Raw genomic sequence first — 23,112 nt, 5'->3', positions numbered from 1 at the left:
AGGAGCAGGTACCGACAATGTGACTTGCGCCCCGCCGCACCAGCTCCGGCCGCAATCCTCCCTTCAAGATCCAGCGCGGGGTGAGCTCCCACCTGGATTCCTTGGATTCTTCACCCGGGTCTCCTCCTGGGACCCGGGACTCGGCACCTTCCAGTGAGGGGCATCCCTTCCTCATGGGAGCCCTGCTCGGCACTCGCTTCTCCGGCAGGCGGGACCTCCTTTCCTCGAGTGGAAGTCCCGCCCCGCTCCAGGCATCGGCCTGCCTGACTTCCGGCTTTCGGCCGATCGGGGCCACAGCGGTGATTTCTTCACTCTGGGCACAATGAGGGGTAGGCTCTCTGTTCATTAAAAATATAAAGCGGGGTGGGCACCCGCTATTCTGAAATAAATTTAAAGTGGCCACGAAGCCTGCGGGGTGGGCACCCGCTCGTAAAATATAAAAATGAGCGGGGTCCGCACTCGCACGCGGCAGCATCACGGGGGAATCCCTCAGGCAGTATGCAGCGGCGCGCTGCAAAGCCCCAGTCCTCCTTCAGGAGCCCAATTTCAGCACTCCCAGGCGCTAGATGAAGCCAAAGTCCAGGAGATGTTTCATGGGCAGAGCTGGGCCCAGGGGCCAGCACACAGGGTCCTCCAGCAGGGAAGCAGCCCCCATGGCGGTCCCTCCTGGGCCCCAGCAGCAGCAAGCCCCCCCCTCCAGTCAAGTGAACAACTGAACTTTCATGGGGTCACAGCCCCTATATTTATATTAGGAAATCCCTTTGTGTCACAGCACAGGGCTTGGGGAATACCAGTCAGAACTGGTTTGGGGGAGCTTTGGAGCACTTTGTTTTGCTCAGTTCCTCTCTCCTTTGTTAGGTGGAGGCTAGGTGCTCAGACGCACCACAGGGGGTGGGGCCAGCATTGTGGAGGGAAGGCACAGTCCTATTCAGGTCCCAGGTGCAACTCCTCCCTCCCATCTGCATGCAGATCTCTCTATTCACCACTGGGTTGACTCACCCTGGCTCCTGGAATTCCCCACACCATCCAGCACCTGTCAATCACAAGCCAGACATGCACTCCAAATCAGGCAGGCAGACACACAGCACACTGAAATGCCAACTTCTAAAAGTGGCACTTCTCCACCAGTCACCATAAATCTGCGCACACCACTGCGCAGCATTTATTCTCATGAGTTCGCACATACTAAACTCGACCCTGCACTCCTCTCATACCAGGAATTACCATGGACACACATATCCCCCATGCATTCCTATGGGAGGGCAGGCCAATCTCACAACACACGCACTCAGAGCGCGCACGCACTTTACACTGGACCACCAATACCAAGTCACAGGAAAGGCAAAAAGTTTAGGGGTGAACCTGCCAAAAAGGGCCAAGTCCAACAGCTTGTACAATTCTTTTATGCACTGCCAATTTTGTGCTGCCTATATAGAGTAAATTGCAGCTGCATACCAATGCATACACAGCAAATTCAGTTTTGCCTGACAGGTATTTGTTGATGGGATGGATTTTTTGGCTAAAAGGTGTTGATACGACTTCATGTTGATGCCATATTGGCATGCCTTACAGCTCGGGCACTTAAAAAATCCCTTTCTGGATGTGAGCCAAGTACTTGATTCGATATCCTCCGGGTTATTTTTAATAAGAGTATTTCCCATAGTGGTTGTTTTTCTAAAGGTGATTTCTGTTTTTTTTGGCAATTGTCCACCTATAATAGGGTCACCCAAAAATGTAGGCCAGTTGCGAGGTATAATGGCCCTTATCTGTTCCTCCTGTCTCGAATAACCCAAAATGAGCCGGGTTGGCTCATTGGGTTTTGTGCCATTTGCAACCTTGGGCTTAGGTTTGTATTGGAGTAAATCCTGTCTGGCCTTACATCTAGATTTTGATATTGCAGCTTCTATGATTTTTGTGCTGTACCCTCTCTGGAGGAACCTATTTTTGCATTCTCGTTGTTTTGTGTTAGTATCTAGGTCCTCACTGCAAATCCTCCTTATTCTTAGCATCTCCCCGTAGGGGATGCTACATATAAGGTGAGATGGATGTGCACTAGTTGCATGCAATATAGCATTGCCTGCTGTTGGTTTTCTGTAAAGTGAAGTAGCCAGAATATTATTGGAAATGTATACCTTTATGTCCAGAAAAGTTATATTATCAGTACTGATGGCATATGTAAACTTGAGATTTAGATTATTGTTGTTGATGTCAGATATAAAGCTATGTGCACTTTGTTCTGAACCGTTCCAGACAATAAAAAGGTCATCCATGAATCTTAGCCAAACAATGACATTTTCTGAGAAAATACGTGCATGTTGTTTCATGAGGACCAGCTCCTCCCACCATCCCATAAAGAGACAGTTATAACTGGGGGAGGAGCTGGCCCCCATTGCTGCTCCTTGAATCTGTTGGCACATTTGGTTTTTATACAGAAACAAGTTGTTTTCTAAACAAAATTCCAGAAAGCCTATTAACATTTGGTTGTGTTTGGCAAATCTCATTGGTCTTTTGGCCAGAAAGTTTTCCACCGCTTTGATTCCATCACTATTTCTTATACAAGTATACAGTGCTGTTACATCCAGGGCTATAAGACAATAGCCCTTTTGCCATTTCATTTTGTAATAAAGTCACTAGTATCCTGTACATATGAGTCAAGTTTTTTCACATGTTCTTGTAAAAAGGAATCAATGTAGATGGACATATTTTCCAACGGGTCATCACAGGCCGAGATAATTGGTCTGCCTGGTGGTTTTTCAATTGATTTGTGCACTTTGGGGACAAAATATAAAAGGGGATTGGTTGGATTTTCTTTTTTGAGATATGTATATTCCTGTAAATCCAACAGGCCCATACTTCTCCACGCCAGTAGTTTGCCAAAAAGCTATCTTGAGCTTGTTTGAATTTCTGTACTGAGCTTTTCCGGTAGCAGTCCACATCACTGAGTTGTTTCGATGCTTCCTCTGCATAGTTTTAAGGGGCCAAAGCACCACATTGCTCCCTTTGTCCACAGACCTGACTACAACCTGTTTATTGTTTTTAATTTTGTCCATCAGTTGCTGGTACTTGCGTTCCTGATTTTTGATTTTATGCCTGGTTTGTTGGTGTCCATATGTAACTGCTTGATTTCCGCCACTACATGCTCATTAAATAAATCTAAGGAATCGCAGGGCATAATTGGTGTGAACTTGGATTTTTCTTTAAACATAGTTATCGGTTTAGCACACGTCTCATATCGTGGGGATAAAAGATCTGTGTCCCCAGTTCCATGTGTTCACCCTGTGTGTCATTCAAATCTTCACATGTTGTACCTATATTGCCAAATTGTATAGATCTTTTAATGTGCTGTGATCTGAAACTGTGAGGTTTTGTTCATCAGTCTCAGTCGCGAACCGACTCTGCATTTCCAATGCATGCGATGGTTTCTGTGGTCTTGCCTGTAGTTTGTGAAACTTTTGCTGTTTAAGTTTTCTTACAAATATATACACATCCACACGTGTACCAGTATATTCAAAGTCTGTTTCAGGGCAATATGACAAACCCAGTGATAAAAAATTTTCTTCAGATGCATCCAAGTTGATATCCGTTAGATTTATGATATTATTATTTAAGTTGGTTGTTCCATCTGTGTCACTGGTATTGAGTGTGGCTGGACATGGTTCTATTTCTTTCTTCATTGTCCCCGTCCTCTCGCTGATTTTGCATTTCCACCGCTGCCACCTTTCTCTGACTGCCCTCCTTCGTTGCCGCCTACTCTTTGTTCTTTGCTTTTTGCCGATTTAGTTACCCGGGGCCTGAGGGTTTCTCTGCGGCTTCTTCTCAGGTAGTCCAGTTCCTCACCCAGAGATGGCTTAGTTACTCCCGGACCTAACCTCCCTCTTTTGTTTTCTGTCTCGGTTTCACTTTCAACAGCTGAGCTGAGATCAGATGCTGAGGTAGACATTTCACCGCTCAGCTCCTCATTTCGTTCATGTGGAAATCTATTGCCCCTTGATGATTTATTTCTGAAGGCATCATATTTCCGTGCAAATGTAAAAATTTGACCATTGGCATAATCATCTTTGTCCCTTTGGAATTTATAAATGTTCCTTTGCTTGATCTCATCTTCTTCCTTGTTAAGTCTTAACACCATTTCCTCATGATATTTCTTCCTTAATTGTGGATCCCCCTGTGTTTCTATTTCCACAGTGAGTGCATCTATTTTATCTTGAAGTTCTAACCGATCCACCTCCGCATATTTAACTAAAATTTGAACTAGTTTGTGGGAAGAGTCGAGGTTACACTCAGCCCACTCTGCCATCATGCGTGGGTTGGGGGTGTCGTAGCTGGGGGCTAGCATAATCCTAAGCCCCCTTGGTATCCTGCCAGCGCCCAGATATTTTTGGAGGGATTTGGCCTCTCACCATTTTGCTGTTTCTTGTCGCATAAGTTTTCTAGAATGCGGTAATTTTCTTTGAGTCCTTTAGTTACTGCCGTAGCTTTCCCGGCTCCATGCTAACTGGGCTGCTGCCTCTGAGGAGGATTGTCCATGAAAATTTCCTCAGCTGCGGACTTCCGGTCTCTCAGCGTTGCGGCTAACATGGTGATTGCTGACCTGATATTTTGCATGCTTTTTGCTCTTACAAACCCTACCAAACCATCCGGGGAGGGGGGCTGCAGACTAAAGCTTGTACCTCCCCACCTATGTAATTAGTGCAAATTTGAAAAAACTGTACCTTTTTCCATCGGTCGTCTGTAGGAGTAGTCCTTGACGCGGTGGCTGTGCTCGTCCGAGCTGCTACAACTAGCGTATCCGAGAACTGCTCCTCTACATGCAACACTAACGGCTGGTCTCCTTGTACTGCGTTTCATGCACACAGGGGGCTCCGTGGATTCCGACCTGGAACTACTTTGTAAGGACTTCTGGGTTCACCTACCCATCCTGTGCCGGCCGTCGAAACTTTCAGCGCCGGTATGCCGAGGTCCCCGGAAGAATGTAACCGCCAACCTCGGAGCCAACTTGCGGGGAGGGGGTTCGCTAATCCGGAGGAGGTCAATCCGGAAACAATATTTGAAAGCTCGCCGCCACTTCACTCCACTGCACTCCGCATGAAAGAAGGCAAGAGCAGACCCAGAATATTTTTGTGGTGTTCTTTATTCAGCAATCACCATGTCACCATGACGCGTTTCGGCCGGTAGAACGGCCTTGATCACATATCAACGCCAAAGGCAGGATTACTTCTTTTTAAAGAGCAAGTGACCAATAGTAGCAGCTGTAGACATAGTAAAAATACCACATTGGAAAATGTATTTAGAAATATTGACTCACAGCATAAAATGCATTAAAGCAGTGCAATGTGTATAAAGTCAAGCCACGGAAAAAACAATTCATGGTAAAATACATTGATATAAAACCAACCTTTTGTGTGGTTATATATATATATATATATTACCTACTGGCGGTCGCCAGTAGGTAGTTATAGTTAGGACCACGTTTCCATAGGAAATCCGCAACATTCTATTTTGAATAACTTTGGCGCCGGTCGACGAATCCTCGCGAATTTTTCAAAATAGTTGGGGCGCTACGCTCCGCTCCTACCCTGAAAGTCTCGGGGGGATTCGTCAAGCGGGGGCTGAGATAAAAGGGGGGTCCCAAAACGCGTTTTTCCCATGCATTTTTCCATAGGACCTTTAGACAGGGCTACAGCCCGAACGGCTCAACAGAATTACTAGAAATTTGGCAGAGAGGTAGTCCTCAGGTCAAGGAAGTGCCTTTTGTAGGTTTGGTGTAAATCTGTTCAGTAGATTCTGAGAAAATAGCCTTTAAATCAATATATATATCTGAGCCAGCTTACGGTGCGCTTACGGTACGCTTACCGTACGCGTACGGTGGCGTGCGCGAGCGCGATTCTGATTGGCTCTTAGATCTTAGTAAACATTCGAATCGGCCGAAACCAGGAAGCGGCGGCCGCCATTTTCTCTCTCGCACTGAGAGTGATTTTTACAATATAAAGCCCAAAAACATGTAAAGGGGCTGTTTAGACAACTCCAACACACATAGCCATGTTGAGGGAGTCCCCAAAGATCCCCCAAGGCCAAAAACGGAATTTTTATTTTTTCGGTAATGTCGCCGATTACGCTTACCGTACGCGTACGGTAAAAAATTATTAAAAAAAAAAAATTATCCACACTCTCTCCACCCCGTGTGCAATTGGTGCCCGAAGGGTACCAATTGTGCATGGCCTATTACAGATAAGATAAACTAAAATATTTAACAAAAAAATAATAAAAAAAAAAATTATCCACACTCTCTCCACCCCGTGTGCAAATGGTGCCCGAAGGGCACCATTTGTGCATGGCTTATAAAATATACGAAAAATTAAAATATTACCTTTCAAAACGAAGTGCATCATATGTCCTCCATGTGCGCACGGTGCGCGAAGCGCATCGTGCGTACATGGCCCATCTAGCGTAACGTGGGCACGCGGTGCGCGTAGCGCACCGCGTGCCCACCGTGCGTGCACGGCATTAACTGCGTAAAGTGGGCGCGCGGTGCGCGAAGCGCACCGCGTGCTCACTGTGCGCGCACGGTGCGCGAAGCGCACCGTGCGCGCACGGAACGAACTGCGTTAAGTGGGCGCGCACGCCACGAATGGCGTAAAGTAACTTAGCATTTAAAAAACCGTACAAATTCACTGAAAAAACCATAGGTTTCACACACGTTATAGTTAGGAATTAGCATTTAAAAAACCTTGCAAATTCAGTGAAAAAACCATAGGTTTCACACATGTTATAGTTAGCTGGACATTTTACTGATAAAAAACCAATGAAATTCCCCCGTTATAGTTAGTGCAGGCAACTATAACTCACGCGACCGCAATCCTCTGCTGATGACATATGTGTCTTTATGAAAAAAAAATATTTGTAATATATGTATAGCTAAAATTTAATGGAAGAAGACATGGGCAAATAAGTGTCTAAATACAGTATTAGCATCAGCAGAGGATTGCGGTCGCGTGAGTTATAGTTGCCTGCACTAACTATAACGGGGGAATTTCATTGGTTTTTTATCAGTAAAATGTCCAGCTAACTATAACATGTGTGAAACCTATGGTTTTTTCACTGAATTTGCAAGGTTTTTTAAATGCTAATTCCTAACTATAACGTGTGTGAAACCTATGGTTTTTTCAGTGAATATATATATATATATATATATATATATATATATATATAAAATATATTAACTAATACGTTTTATATTGAGTTTAATATTTTTTCTATATTAATAGGGTTATTCAAATATGTAAATATGTAGTATGCTCGAAGTGAAGTACTTTCCCTACTGTTGCTTAGTCTGGGGTGGGAATAGAGAATGTTACCCCTCCGAAGTTCAACGTTTTCCCTAGTGTTGCTTAGTCTGGAGTTGAAATAGTAAAGCTTACCCTTCCGAAATGTAATTTTTTACCCACTCTTGCACAAACTGGAGTGGGAATAGTAAATCTTACCCCTCCAAAGTACAACTCTTTCCCTACTATTGTGCTGTTTGGAGTGGGAATAGTAAATGTAATCCCTCTGAAGTCCAACACTTTCACTACTGTTGCACAGACTAAAGTAGGAATAGCTAATCTAATCCCTCCAGAATTCTTTGTTTTCCCTACTGTTCCATTGACTGGAGTAGGAATAGCTAATTTAACCCCCTCCGAAGTCCACACTTTTCCTACTGTTGCATTGTTTTGCAGTGGGAATAGGTAATATAACCCCTCTGAAGTCCAACAGTTTGCCTACTGTTGCGCTGTTAGGAGTGGGAATGGTAAATTCAACCCCTCCGCATGTGTTTACGTGAGTATATATTTATATATAGTATCAAGTATTAATAAAATGTATGTAATTTACATTCTATTAATGTTATATACTACCATATTTAAGATTTACTACTTCAAACTATAAATATATATTTTTAAAAAATCAATATTTTTCTACTAACCATTATCAGTACAGGGCCACATTATTTTAGTAAACAATATTCTTGACACAATATTTGTGTATTAAAATAACTATATATTAATATTGTCTATATATAAATACCTATATGTATCTATATATATATATTTATTTGGTTCCAATCCATTCTAGAGGATAGGAAACAGTCAGTGTGGTTCTCACCGTAGAAATCCGGTATTGTAAACTTGAAATGCGGAGTACCGCAGGGCTCATTCTTATCCCCACATCTCTTTAATGTATATATTTGCCCCCTTATTGTCACGCTCCGCCAGATGGTATTCCAGATTTACAACTATGCTGATGATATGCAGCTGATTTTCTCCATCAATGACTCTACAGACTTCAAGGAGTTCCCCAAGAACTCCATGCTGTTGATAATGAAAGGGATGAACAAAAACCAATTAAAACTAAACTCCGAAAAAACTGAAATCATCATCCCTAACAATAAACTTCAGCACTGGACTCCTGCCCATTGGCCTGCTGAGCTAGGTCCCACCCTGCCCCGAAGAACTCGATAAAAAGCCTAGGCATACATATTGACTCTTATCTCACCTCTGCTTGTTTTTTCCAGCTGTGGAAACTAAGGAAGATCAGAAGACTTTTCATCAGAGGGGCTAGCATTCAAATCATCTTTTCCTTGATCTTATCAAAAATCGATTACGCCAATTCAATTTACCCAAGCCTACAGCGGAACCAGAAACATCGTCTGCAGATGATACAAAATCAGGCAGCTAGAATTATCTACAAACAAGGCAGACACTGTCACATAAAGCCGCTGCTAAAAGAGCTGCACTGGCTCTATATATATATATATATATTCCAACTGAAAACACGAACTGCACCTTTCAGTTATGTGACACAAGCCCTCTAGCCAATCATTAGTGACAGTTCTTTTAATTCTGGCAAAGTTATAAAGCATAACGCGTTTCGACTCCACACATGAGTCTTAATCATATGCTAATGCAGGGATGGTTGCTTGTTCAACATTTAAATAGTCAAAGAGTCGACATGCAATATTTAAAATACTCAAGTGACGACTTGTGGTCAAAAATAAATATCTGATTGGATTTTAGAGACGCGTATTTAGATGAAGTCAGTGAATATTTTCAACTTTTTGATGCGCGGGTAAGTCCAGTATAGTTCGTAATTATTGCATCCGCTTGCTATTGGCACTGACATTAGTTCATTGTTTGCAAAGGACCACAACGTCCATAATGCTTTGTTGTTAAATGAGTAAAGTCATGTCCCATCTTACAACTCCCTGACACAACTTTGGTAACTTTGGTTTAGCGCTTTTTACTGCAAACTCCTACGTCGCCTTCAAAGAAATAATTTTCATATATGGCTCAGTTGTATTTCAAATTGCAATCCCAAAGGTCTGTGCCACTTTAATCCTCAAGGCTGGGATGGTAATTCAGTTCCTTGCTGTTTTGCCATTCAAATGAACTACCGTTGTCATGGTGCGCAAGAGAAACTTCTCCTACAAACCCTGGCTGTTTTCAAAACTTTCCGTCATGCCAGGCAGGCCTGTCAAGGCCCTTCCATGAAACATTCCATCCATTTCCAAATTTACAGCAGGCAGGCGTCCCTTTAAAATACATCCAAACAACAGATGACAAAGGGAGTGCCCAGCCTTTCGGGTCGGGGCCTGTTTAGGAGTGTCACTCATACAAATATTCCAAACGAAAACACGAACTGCACCTTTCAGTTACGTGACACAAGCCCTCTAGCCAATCATTAGTGACAGTTCATTTAATTCTGGCAAAGTTATAAAGCATAACGCGTTTCAACTCCACACATGAGTCTTAATCATATGCTAATGGAGGGTGGCTGCTTTCAACATTTAAATAGCCAAAGAGTCGACAGTGAAGAGGGACATGCAATATTTAAAATACTCAAGTGAGGACTTGTGGTCAAAAATAAATATCTGAGTGGATTTTAGAGACGCGCATTTAGATGAAGTCAGTGAATATTTTCAACTTTTTGATGTCAGTATAGTTTGTTATTCTTGCATCCGCTTGCTATTGTCACTGACGTTTGTTCAGTGTTTGCAAAGGACCACAACTTCCATAATGCTTTGTTGTTAAATGAGTAAAATCATGTTCCATCTTACAACTCCCTGACACAACTTTGGTAACTTTGGTTTAGCGCTTTTTATTACTCCATGCTCCCACGTCGCCTTCAAAGAATTAATTTTCATATGTGGCTCAGTTGTATTTCAAATCGCAATCCCAGGGGTCTGTGACTTCATCTAAATATGCGTCTCTAAAACCCCCTTGGATATTAGTTTAGTTGATGGGTAGTTTTGTTGTAAAGCCATTTTAATGGCAGTTGTTGTTCCTACATACAACCATTAAAAAAAACACAGATTTATTAGCAAGCACTACCGGCCTATCTGTGAATGTCCAAGAATATATAAACCTAGCCCTGGTTATTACTTATCTTTGCAGAGTCCCTCCTGCTACAGGCTACCTGTGCGCAGATTGCGGGCTGTGCACGATGTTAGTCTCACACAGGCAGCCTGAACAGGCATGCACATATTTGTGCAGACATGTTCCCATGTAACCAACCCAGTGCCTCTTACCCTAGCTGAGCAGCAACATCCTTATCTTAAAAGGCAGACATAGATGGTAAACACACTCAGTCCAATCACCGCACATTTACAGTGAGTAAGACTCAAATAGCGAGACTCACTCAAAGTAAAACGTCCAAAAACTGGGTAGTTATAAGTGAAAACACCTGGTGGACTAAATTGCTATGACCCAAAAAACTGGGAAACATCTGGCTCAACTACTGTAAATTATGGATGTCTCCTATTCCGTGCCATTTACAAGAGATTTGCTTTAAAATCAAATGGTAACTACCACACAAGTGACCACCTGAGACCAAGGTTATTAATATGGAAATATGGAAAAGGAAGAATGGAGGTAGGAGGGGGTTGTTATGGCCCCAAAGAGCCCCGGACCATGTACGCCACTTGTAGGGGCTGAAACTTGTCAGTGGCTTAAGTGGGGTTCTTAGGACCATAATATCCTAGTGTACCCTAATGTATTTCTTTTAAGTCATAGCCACTTCCACTACTAAATAAAGAGACACCTTAGTAAGATTGAGGTATTTTTAATTTTTTACCTCCCAGGTAGGATCTTCCTAAGGGCTCCCAGAATCTTGGTGAGCCATACCCTGGCTCTTAGGGTCTGGGTCGGACCTGATGATGAAGCATGCCACTATTAGAGTGGATGAGGGTCATACAAAAATACAAGATTTATTGTCTTTAGGAACACATCTCTGATCTGGTCTTTGAGACCAGGAGTTGACATTTAGGTATAGGAAAACTCAGGTTTTGAGCATTGATTTGTTTTGGGTGAGTATATTTCTTTGACCCCCCTGTATTCAACAGGGATATATCTCCCTTCCCTTCTGGGTGAAGAGTCTGGCTCTCTTGCTTCATTTCACTCTTCTTGTGTTTGCATCCTGCTCATTGCCCTGGCCCTGTTAGGCTATTTAACTGCTAGGAACCCACCTATTTATCACATAGACAGATCTCAGCAATGTAGAAGCAGCACCAAGACACCCCCTGGTATACATGCACTTAACAAATCATAATAACATAACATAATAAATGTGTACACTGTACCAGGAGCCATTTCTCCCCAGAAGCAGACAGCAAGCTCACAAACCAGTTTTTTTACATTGACCCACCCACTCAACTTTAATACCCCACTCTCAATCCACTATCATCTATCTCCCTCTCATAAATCAACTAATTCACATTCACCTAATCACTCATATCCACCCATGTGCCCACATTCACCTGCCAATTTATACCCCACATTCACTAACTCAGCCCCTTGTACAACTGCACACAAATTCACCCGTTAATAAACAAGCACTAAAAATAATAAAAAACTAAACTTGTTGGCTTTGCCAGTGTATTTTTGGAATTGAAACATCTGTTCAAGTGACAGATGTTGAAATGCTGATACTTTGGGAATGCAAATGCAGCAATTGGAGGTTTGATGTCCCTAGTAGACCGTAGCAGCTGCTCACATAGATTCACAAACGCCTTATAAATATTCAAGAGGCAAGATTTCTGAACATCCTTGTCACTAGGCCTGGGCGGTAAATTCCGCTCCACTCGCAGAATTTGTGAAAATTGGCAATTCCGTGATCCGTGGCGTAGCAGAATTCGTGAGCATGGTCGAGGCTAAGCCGGAGGTAGCACTTACTGATTAGCCAGTAGTACTCCAGTTGAGTAGAGTTATTACACAAAACAGTGGCATCTTCTTGGATAAATATGCTGGGCAGGATTCGTTCTTGCACGATGCTCCTGTCACAAAAATTAAACCTCAACAGGAAGCACTTACAGATATAAATAAAGCAGGTGCCCGAGTTAAAGCTCAAATTTGGTAACGCGTTAAACAGCCCTAAAAAATCATGAGCTCGGTCGAGGCTGGGTGGTGTGCTTTCTCTCCATATCTACCGTCAAAAATTAGCCGTGATGCTTGATGGAGGTCTTTGCATCCATTACTTTCTCAAGCGCAATCCCTGTGTAGTTCCTGTGACCAGGAGGTTCTTTTTCCTCATCTGCTGCTCTGATCGTCTGTGACCTTTTATAAACAAGAGGCATGTGAACTTGCATAGAAGCCCCGCCCAACACACACTAGCGGTATGCAACGTCTTCCCACCCATTATCCACTATGATGGACAGCTCACTCAAAGGACCCCGGCGCCTTTCGGTGCGGTGGCAAAGTTACAGACACACGTTTTCACTGGAGACAACTCTTCTGGCCCTTTAAGCAGCTGTAGTGTAGGAAAGGGCGGCACTATATATTTACCCAACGAGGTAGCACTTACTGATTAGCCAGTAGTACTCCAGTTGAGTAGAGGTATTGCACAAAACGATTGCATCTTCTTGGATAAATATGCTGGGCAGGATTCATCCTGGCACGATGCTCCTGTCACAAAAATTAAACCTCAACAGGAAGCACTTACAGAAATAAATAAAGCAGGTGCCCAAGTTAAAGCTCAAATTCGGTAATGCATTAATCAGCCCAAAAAAATCGTGAGCTCGGTCGAGGCTGGGCAGGTGTGCTTTCTCTGTATATCTACAGTCAAAAATTAGCTCTGATGCTTGATGGAGGTCTTTGCATCCATGACTTTCTCAAGCACAATCCCTGTGTAGTTCCTGTGACCAGGAGGTTCTTTCTCCTCATCTGCTGCTCAGATCGTGCTCTGACCCTTTATAAACAAGAGGCATGTGAACTTGCATAGAAGCCCTGCCCGTTTGGCCCAGTCCCACATACACTAGCGGTATGCAACGTCTTCCCGCCCACTATGATGGACAGCTCACTGAAAGGACCCCTGCGCCTTGCCGGCGCGGTGTCAAAGTTACAGCTGTAGTGTACAAGCAATTCCGTGGAATTCCGCGTGCTCGTGGAGATTTTTTGCCGTTTCGCGGAACTTTGCGTAACGCGACTATGCAAATTCCCCCCACCCCTACGTGTCACCAGCCTCTTTGTGCTGTGACTAATTAAAGTACCTAGAACAACACAATTAATTTACACTATGGTGTTAGTAGATGGTGGAAATACCACAAAGTCTTTTGACTGAAATAGATTGTCTATCAAACTCTTTCCATTTAGGAGATTAAATGCTCAGTTCTACCTTCTGGTCAGATAACCCCGAGAGCCTGTGTAATGACAAGTCTTTCAAAGCAGCCACTTTCCATGGCACTACAGTCACAATGTGTGATACTAATCAAATTAAAATAGTCTCACCTCTCAGACATAAGGATTTAGGTGGGTGCACACACACCCACACATTATAGAAAGAGAAAATACACTGCAGCTTTGATGAAATTGTACCCGAGCTGAGACCATAATGGTCAGAATGTTTATTTATCAGCATCTTACTGAGTCTTTAGCGCAATACTGTCAATCACATGTAGGAATATTGATGGGAGAGGTTGCTGATTCAAGTAATACATAGATAGATAAGTAGATGAGATAGGAGATTTATTGGTAGACTGTGTGTAGATTGGTGGAAAGGTAGGATAAAAGATTAGTTGGTAGAGGGGTGAGAAGGTGACTGATAGGTTGGTAAAGTCTAAGTAGATAAGCCAGTAGGTGGGTGGATAGATATGTGTTGCAATTACATAGATGAATGAGCGGGCAGATAGATAATCAAAATGTTGAATGGGTAGACATGAAATAAATGTTGAGTAGATGCAAGGGGCAGTCGATATGTCACTAGATAGATGGATGGGTAGGCAGTGGTAGGTGGGTGGCTGCACAAAATGGTATATGAACTATGGGTAGAATAGAGCTGGGTGGATCCATTAGTGTGACAGTTTGGCTAACAATGGGTGCATAAGGGATAGATAGATAGATAGATAGATAGATAGATAGATAGATAGATAGATAGATAGATAGATAGATAGATAGATAGATAGATAGATAGATAGATAGATAGATAGATAGATAGATAGATAGATAGATAGATAGATAGATAGATAGATAGATAGATATTAACCTAGATCATGGTACAAAATAAATAGAGATAGTGGTCGGGAAGACAGTTTTAAATTAACACTGCTATCAAGCCCAAATATTCCTGCATCTAATGTTGCCAGAAAATGGAGTGGCAGTGTCTATGACGCCTCTCCTGATCATTGTCAGAGCCCACGGCATCAACATAGTATTCTACGCCGACGACACACAGCTCATCCTCTCCCTTACCGACTCTACCAGCACAACTAAAACATACTTCACCAACTGCATGTCAAATGCCGCTGCTTGGATGAAAAACAACTGCCTCCAGCTTAACACAGACAAAACCAAAGTCCTAATCCTCAGCAACAAACACTCTCCCTGAGTTGCCTCTTGGTGGCCCTCCAAACCTGAGCCCCATCTACCCCTGTGGACCATGCAAAGAAACTTGGGATCATCCTGGACACCAACCTATCCATGAGCAGACAGACCATTGCTGTCTCCTCTATATGTTTCCACATCCTGCGTCTGTTACACAAGATTTTCAAGTGGATCCCACTAAACACCAAACAAACAGTCACCCAGGCTCTTATCACAAGAAGACTTGATTAAAAAATAGTCATCTACATCAGAAAACAGCCCATGTCCTATGTCAACTCCAAAGCACCCAGAACACCACCGCCAGACTCATCCTGAACATCCCGCAAAATTGCCACATCTCTCCATACCTAAGGAATTTCAACTGGCTCCCAGTCCAGGAAAGATGTAAATTCAAGGTTCTCACCCATGCCTACAAAGCTCTCCACAACACTGGTCAAGTTTACCTCAACCATTGTCTCAATTTCTACCAACACACCAGACAACTTTGAACTGCATCCAAGGCTTTGCACAACTCCCTTGCATTATTAAGACCAGAAGCAGAGGTTGTTCCTTCTCATATCTCGCACCCAAGAACTGCAACAACCACCCAAAACACCTGAGAACCTCTACCTCCCTCATGAACTTCTGAAGAAAGCTCAAGGTATGGCCCTTCCAGATGAAACAGGCATGGTCTCCTCCTCCGGCATCAGGCCTGCCCTACTCAGTGCCTGGAAACCCTCACAGGTGATTAGCCATACTCTACAAATTTACAGAACAGTTCACATAACAAGTGGCAATCTGAGTAAATACTAGAGCCTTAGGGACAGATTTACAAATATTTTATGCCATGTTTGTGTTACTAAAATGATGCAACCCAGCGTGAAAAGCTTTTTTGTTCTATACTTTCAAGTGCAAAATAGTACTATGCACCGGAACATTGCCTAAGAGTCACACAAAGCAGTGCAAAGCACTGCTTTGCATCACTTAGCATCAAAGGGGCGTTACATGGGTGGTACATGGGCATTCCCATGCAACTACCCATGCTTTTAACTCAAATACGTATCTGTTAACAATAGTAGACAGTTTTGTGTCAAACAATAAAGCCACTTGAAAGAAGGCGTTAAAAGGAGAAACGTTTTTATTTTTCCTTTTCTTCTTGACTTTGCATGGGTGCTTCACTGTACAGCATACATACAAAGTAGGAAAACTTTCAAAAAACTTGTCTAGGCATATTATTTTGTACTGGGAGGTAACCCTTCCAGTACAAAACCTGTGCTAGACTGACGCATACCCTCTATGGTGCAAAGGTGTGTGCATGACGCTCTGCAGCAAAGTTCTGCACCCGTCGTAGGGAGAGGAGAGGAGAGTGAACTATCTCTGTAGATATGGCGCTCTCCTGCTCCCTCCCTGTCATGAAACGCAGCACAGTAGCCAAAAATGTTGCTGCGCTCTGTTCGGTGATACTTTTGTAAGTCTGGCCAATTACTGAAATGTGGACAGTATTTTTGTTTTACTTGCTTAATTGTTCAACTTGCCTAAACCTCAATATATTTGTAGATATATTTGGAGAAACTGAGGGGCCTGTTTACGAGCTCCCTGCGCCGCATGAGCATCACTTTTTGTGATGTTCCAGCGGCGCAGATTACAAAATCATATCTATGAGGCTAGCAAAGCCACTATGTGTGGCTTTGGATGGCCTCATAGATATGGAGTAAGGCAAGGCAGCAGAAATCACTGTGTTGCCTTACTCTGCACACAGGAGGCATTCCATGTGCGTTGCAGTGAGTTTTCCCACATAAGACTCATAGATTTTGACACAGCCCCAGATTTGCAAGATGGTGTAAACCTGGGGATGTGCCAAATCCTTATGCCTCCTGAGGTGAGGTGTAACAAGGAGAAATTTCTTTATTTCTCCTCGTTATTTCCTCTTTCCTTGTGTGCTTCATTCTGCAGCACACATAGAAAGAAGAAAACTCTTCTTAGGGTTATTTTCTGTGGGGGAAGGTGCCCATTTCTGCACAAAAAAATCCTGCCAAAAACACAGTCACCGTTGCTTGATGGCATTGCATAAATACAGTGCATTCTAGCCCTTTCACTTTGGCGTACGGCACAGTAGTATGCTGACTTGCGCCAGTGCCCTAAGCCAAATCCCAGTACATAACGGCCTAAGTATTTAAAACAGTATATTATATGCAGTCTGAGAAGGTTTTGTAAGCAACAGGTCGTTGCTCGTTGATTGACATTTGCAAATATCTAGCAAGACTTCCATCTTGAGTCTGCAAAAATAATGAGCAAACGACCACAGACTTCAGAGGCGTAAGATAAGCCCCTGCAGCCTCTGCGGCTAATGAGGCCCCTCAACCCTTAAGCAGGGCCATTTCTACCATTAGGCAAGACTAGGCGGCCGCCTAGGGCGGCAAAAGGGGGAGGGCGGCAAAAAGCATGAGTTTGGGAATATCTAATGCATTAATTCTTCTATCCTGAATGACAGGGGGAGAGTGATGGTAGTAAAAGGGAGGGGGCGGCATTTTTCTATTCTCGCCTAGGGTGGCAAAACACATAGAAACGGCCCTGCCCTTAAGGGGCCTCCAAAGCAGCCAAGGTCAATGAATATCTTTGAGACATGAGAGACACATGGGCCCCTCCCTATATTCTGCAGCGGTGTCTTAATTTTACATTACACCACTGACAGGATACGGTCACGTCCTTAAATTCTTCAGAAGAAAAGTTATTAAGAAACATTCTAAATTTACAACTTCATTGAAGAAAACTGTTGCGGTTTTTCCTAGCAAACTTCCTGCTCCCCACCAATCAAAGAGTGGTGAACCCTTATTAAAATCAATTTGAACATAAAAGCGAAAATGTATTTGATGATGTTGTCATTACTGCATTTGCTATCTAGCAGCCCACATTTATCTCTCGCCTAAATCCCTGAAATTAGGTATCCATGTTCTCACTTGTACACTCATAGAGTCTTTCTGCCCATATACCTACTACCCTGCAATCAGACACTTACTTTGAAGAAACCAACAACAGTAATATTCTTGGACGCGATGAATTTCTCAATGCTGGATTCCTCTTTGAGCTCAACAGCAGCAGGACTGGCCCTTCTCTGCATCCACTGCACAAAGCCTTTGACATCTCGCTTTCCTAGGAAACAACAGATTTAGAGTTTAGCTACATATTGGGAACCAGCCGTTAAGCCGAGAATGGGTACAGTCATTGTAGTTATCACCAACAGATGGAGCGTTTGGATAGCTAGCTGTTCAAGCTGATGTCTCACCAATTCACAGAGTATTTTGAACATCCAGTTGCCAGATCCCAGATTACAGAAACATAACTAAATAACAAGATCTTGAAAGACCTGGCATCATGGGACCTTACTATTCACAAATACATTCATAAATACATGGCTCGAGTATGTTTAGTGCCATCGCTATAACCATTTGTGGACTGGCTTATTGGGAAATCTGAATATTTCCTAACTGGCAGCTGCAATGACAAGCCAATAAGGGTAGAGAGGATAAGTTGAATATCAAAAAGAAGGCGACTAAACAATAGATGTTGGGCAGTTCTGACTAAGAAGAGTGCATTTAAGAGTAGCTTCTGTTTCTAATTCCTCTGAGAGCAGCCATCGGCATAGATTCATAGGGAAACCTGAACCTTTTTAGCCTTCTCCCATGATCTTCTTCATACTGTACATGAAGGGAAACTTCAGACACCTCCACAACATGAGGTTTCTACACCTTATTTTGACTTAGGATGATAGAAGTGAGTTAGACCATGAAACAGTATTATTTTAAGTGAACTCTATTATTCATTAATTCTTCAGAAGTTAGGGTGAGGTGTGATACACAATCGAGCAAGCATTGAGAAAGCCGATAGATCGACTTTTTGCCATTAATTTCCTAGAAGGAATTTCCCACAATGTAGCAACATCCTCCTCAAAATTGTTTTATGTGGAGTGTTTCCCCGTAGCTGAAAAGACTATATGAGAGAAGGCAACTGTACCCCTAATTAATTGTGTTATGAAAATGAGTTAGACAATGACTTTTGCCTTGTCGATGACATATACAGCAAAATATTGTCCAGTAGATACTGGCCCAGTATTTTCATATCATCTATGTACGTGCACATCTTTATTTAGTGAATAAAGAAGCATCCAGCATCATTATTTTTTTGTCAAAGTTTTTTTTATTCAACAAGACTTCTGCATAGAATATTACACATTGCAAATCAGGCAGGGCTTCCTACCAATATTATCATCTAACCAGATTCAGTTTCTGACTTTGGAAAGTCTACACGCCATTGTCACGCCTTGCGAGTCATGTCTATTTTACCAAAACCCAACAATGGGAGAAATCACCCAATCAATTCAACCCCCCCAACCCGCCCATCCCCCCTCCCTCCCTGTTGGTGGTGTAACCTCTAAAGTACACGTGTGAACAGTCAGTTTTGAGCTGTGCAGCTGGGCAATACCTGTCTCACAGATATCGAGCCTTCCTTAACACATTGGGGCACTAGATCGGGTTTGGTGGTCGTTAGCTTAAAACTGAAAGAGGTGCATAGCTCTGACGGAAGGGCGACATACTGCAGAGGGAAGGCCTTGGGACAGGAAAGCAATCAATGGGCCCCATTTGTATTCAAAGTTTTTGTATTCGTCCCTGAAGATATCAGCCATTCGTTCCATGGTGAGGCGCCCCAGAGACACGAGTGCCAAAGCGATAGAGCAGGTGCCTCCTTCTTTTTCCAAGCTGCTGCTATAGTAATTTTGGCATCTCCAAGACAAGCCCACCAGATAGCCTTGTCCACCCTCGTCTGATGCCCATGATCAGGATCCCTAACTCCCAAGTGTACCCCCTCTATAGATGTCAGAATGGGGTAAGCCAGCAAATCTTTAATATGTGATAAAATCTCGTCCCAAAAAGCTCTAATTGCGGGACAACCCCACCATATGTGACGGAAATCCCCAAGAAGGCCGCAACCGTGCCAGCATTGCTCGGAAGTGTCTGGAAATAGCTTTTTGAGCTTGGAGCGGTATAGATACCTATCGAACAAGGTCTTGTAGTGAGCTTCCCTTAAAGACAATGAATGATTATGTTTGGAAATGTCCGACCATATGTGATTCCATTCCTCTTCTGCAATGTCTCTCCCCACTACCTGATCCCAGAACGATGGATAGCGTGCTTGTGGAGCGTGAATTGTGGATAGTAACATTGAGTAAAGTGCTGAGATGGTCCCTTTCGCTGAGCCCGCCCTCCGTATCTGTATCCACCTGTGTATGCTCTCTGATGGCTGCTTCCCTCATCTGTGGTTGGGATAACCAGTGTTTGAGTTGGAGATAGTGAAAATACTTGCTACTCGGAACCCCAAATTCCTGTTGGCAACTTGTAGAGGTTAGCAACTCAAAGTTGTGGAATAGGTCGGAGACCCTCAGGCATCCTTCCTTTCGCCACCCGTTAAATGGGCCCTCCCGCCTTGCTGGAGGAAAATCTGGATTGAAGTGGATGGGAGTTTAGGGTGAGTGGAAGTTAGTCTATCTCTCATCTTTTGTAACCTCATCCCAGACCTTGAGAGTAGTGCGTGTCGGGTTGCTGATGTAAGCATTGGCCAGCCTGTCTTTTTTCTGTTTCCAGAGCACATCCCATATTGTCCTTCCTACTATGGCCCTATCCATGTGAAGCCATTGTTTGTCGGACTCTCTCATGGACCATTCCGCCATCACTTTGAGTTGTGCCGCTTTGTAATAAAGCGAAAAGTCCGGAAGTGCTACACCCCCCTCCTTCTGGGCCGGCGTAGGACATGAAACGGAAGTCGTGCCCTGTGCCCTTGCCAGATGAATTTAGTAATGAGGGAGCGAAGCCGTGGTAATAGATCACGGTCCATGTCGACTGGGAGTGCCTGGAACAGATAGAGCAGCTTGGGAAGCAGTGTCATTTTAATGGCAGCTATCCGCCCGAGCCAGGAAATATATAATGGCTTCCAGCGTTTAAGCTCTTGCTGGATCTGTGATAGTAAAATGGGATAGTTTGCTTTAAACAGGTCTGAGATCTTTAGAGTGAGTTGAATACCTAAGTATTGCAGAGAATGTCTAGCCCATTGAAGGGATGTCTGCCCTCAGAGTTGCTGAGTCTCCTTCTGAGAGACTGTGAGATTCAGAATGTAGGATTTTGACAAATTAACCTTAAAACCCGCCACCCCTTCGAATTCACCCAGTTCTGGTTGTAGTGCCTGAAGCAAGGGACCAGGGGCCGTGAGTGTCAGCAGAATATCATCTGCGAAAAGGGAGGCCTTGTGCTCTGTGCCCCCAAAGTGAATGCCCTTGATTTCCGGGTTTGCCCTAAATCAAGTAGCCAAGGGCTCAATGCTAAGGGCAAATAGGAGGGGGGGGAAACGGGCAGCCCTGCCTAGTACCCCTGATTAACGCAAACAAGAGTGATGACATGCCCTTCCCATAGTTAGCCTTAACCATGTTTAGGAATCTATCCCCAAAACCAAACTTTTGCATGGTAAGGAAGAGAAACGATCAATCCACCCTGTCAAAGGCATTCTCTACGTCTAAACCCACCAATATCACTGTAATCTTAAATTTGGACACCTTTTCAATTAGGTGTATTGTCCTTCAGATGTTGTCATGCGTCTGTCTGCCTTTCATGAAGCCGGATTGATCAGGGTGGATTAGTGCAGGCATCAAGTTCTCTATGCGTGCAGCCTACATTGCAGAGAATATTTTGGCGTCTAAGTTCAACAACGCAACATGCCTATAGGAGGCGCAAGTCTGAGGGTTTTTCCCTGGTTTGGGGATGACTGTGACCACGGCCTCAGCCACGAAGGTCGACACCAAGGAGACATCAGCTATAGCATTAATAAAGCTGTGAGGTGGGGGAGCAGGTCTGCCGTGTAAATCTTGTAGAAGAGTTAAAGCCTCGCGATTGCCTGTCTCACCTCCTTGGCCGTGATAGGCTAGTTTAATTGATTGCTCTCAGCCTGCAAAATGTGGGGGAGGTCTAGGGAGTCTAGATATTGCTGTTGCACAGATGGATCAGAAGGTGATCCAATGTAAAGGTCCCCATGAAACTGTCAGAAAATGCGGGCTTTGGAATCATCTGAGTGAGTCAGTACACCATTCACATCCTGAATGCCCCCGATATATGTCATGCAAAGTGAGAACCCACTTTCCCCCTTGTGCGTAGGATATCTGCCTAAGTCTCAAGAGTGTGTATTCAGCCCTGTACATATAAATTACCTTTATTTTCCCCTGAAATGCACTAAGCTGGCACTGCAGCACTCAAGAGGGTGCGGTCTTATGTGCCTTCTCAACCTTCTCTAGTTCCATCTCGAACTCTTCCCTTTCCTTTGCCCTTTGTTTATTTAGTGTGGAGTTCAACTGGATACATCTGCCCCTGATGACTGCTTTAAAAGCGCCCGAGTTATTCTGAGGAGACATGGCATGGGGTTGGTTCAATTAAAAATATTCTGAAATGACAGTTCGTAATTCATCCCTCAGTACCATATCCCTATTAATGGAGAGTGGGAAATACCATCTTGGAGTGCCTTGCCCCCTGCTTCCCTAGGAGAGGCTAATAGTCACTAGGCTGTGATCCGAAATCGTAATCGGGAGCATTTTTGCCGCCTGTAAGGATCATAGCATGGATTGACTAACAAATATGTGATCAAGTCTAGAATAGGACAAATGGACATGTGAGAAAAATGAATAGTCTTTAGTAGTGGGGTTCAGTGATTGCCATGCATCTTTCAGGCCCAAGGCCTTAATTTTCTACTTGAGACCCTTTGGGAAGTTGCTAGTAGCTGCCCTGTGTGGGTGCGTACTGTCTAGCTCGGCGTGCCACATAAGGTTAAAGTTCCCCATAAGCACCACAGGCCCTTTCGCAAAAGCACTTATCTGATCTAGGAGAGAGGTCAGGAACATCGCCTGGCCTGTGTTGGGTGCGTAGATGGAGATGAGTGTGCAAAGCTTACCTCTTAGTTTCCCTATCATCATAATTGCCCTGCCATCCTTGTCTGTCTTTATGTCGACCGGTTGAAATTTAGCTGCACTGTGAAATAGGAGAGCCACCCCTCTCTGCTTGGAGTTAGCAGAGGACCTGTAAATTAGGGGGTAACTTCTATGACGTAGTATAAATTCATCAAAATGTTTAAGATGTGTTTCTTGCAGCGCTATTACATCGAACTGGCAGTCGGCAAGATATTTCCAGATTTTTTGCCGTTTAAGGCGCAAATTCAATCCTTTCACATTCCAGGTGGCTAAGGAAACCATTTTAGGAAT

At 43.7% G+C, this 23,112-nt stretch overlaps 1 protein-coding gene across 2 annotated transcripts in view; it reads right to left on the bottom strand.

The window, feature by feature from the left end:
* Nucleotides 1–23,112, bottom strand: part of PDIA2 (protein disulfide isomerase family A member 2) — a 709,180-nt gene that overhangs the window by 504,766 nt on the left and 181,302 nt on the right. For both annotated transcript variants that reach the window (XM_085632194.1, XM_085632195.1), the window contains exon 3: nt 17,842–17,975. In XM_085632194.1, the coding sequence (XP_085488320.1) occupies nt 17,842–17,975 (134 nt within the window). The remainder of the gene's footprint in view (nt 1–17,841; nt 17,976–23,112) is intronic.

This window comes from Triturus cristatus, chromosome 10 (genome assembly GCF_964204655.1).
Source record: "Triturus cristatus chromosome 10, aTriCri1.1, whole genome shotgun sequence".
Taxonomy (NCBI): Eukaryota; Metazoa; Chordata; class Amphibia; order Caudata; family Salamandridae; genus Triturus; species Triturus cristatus.
Note: the sequence above shows the minus strand (reverse complement) of the source record. Positions and strands in the feature narration are given on the sequence as shown.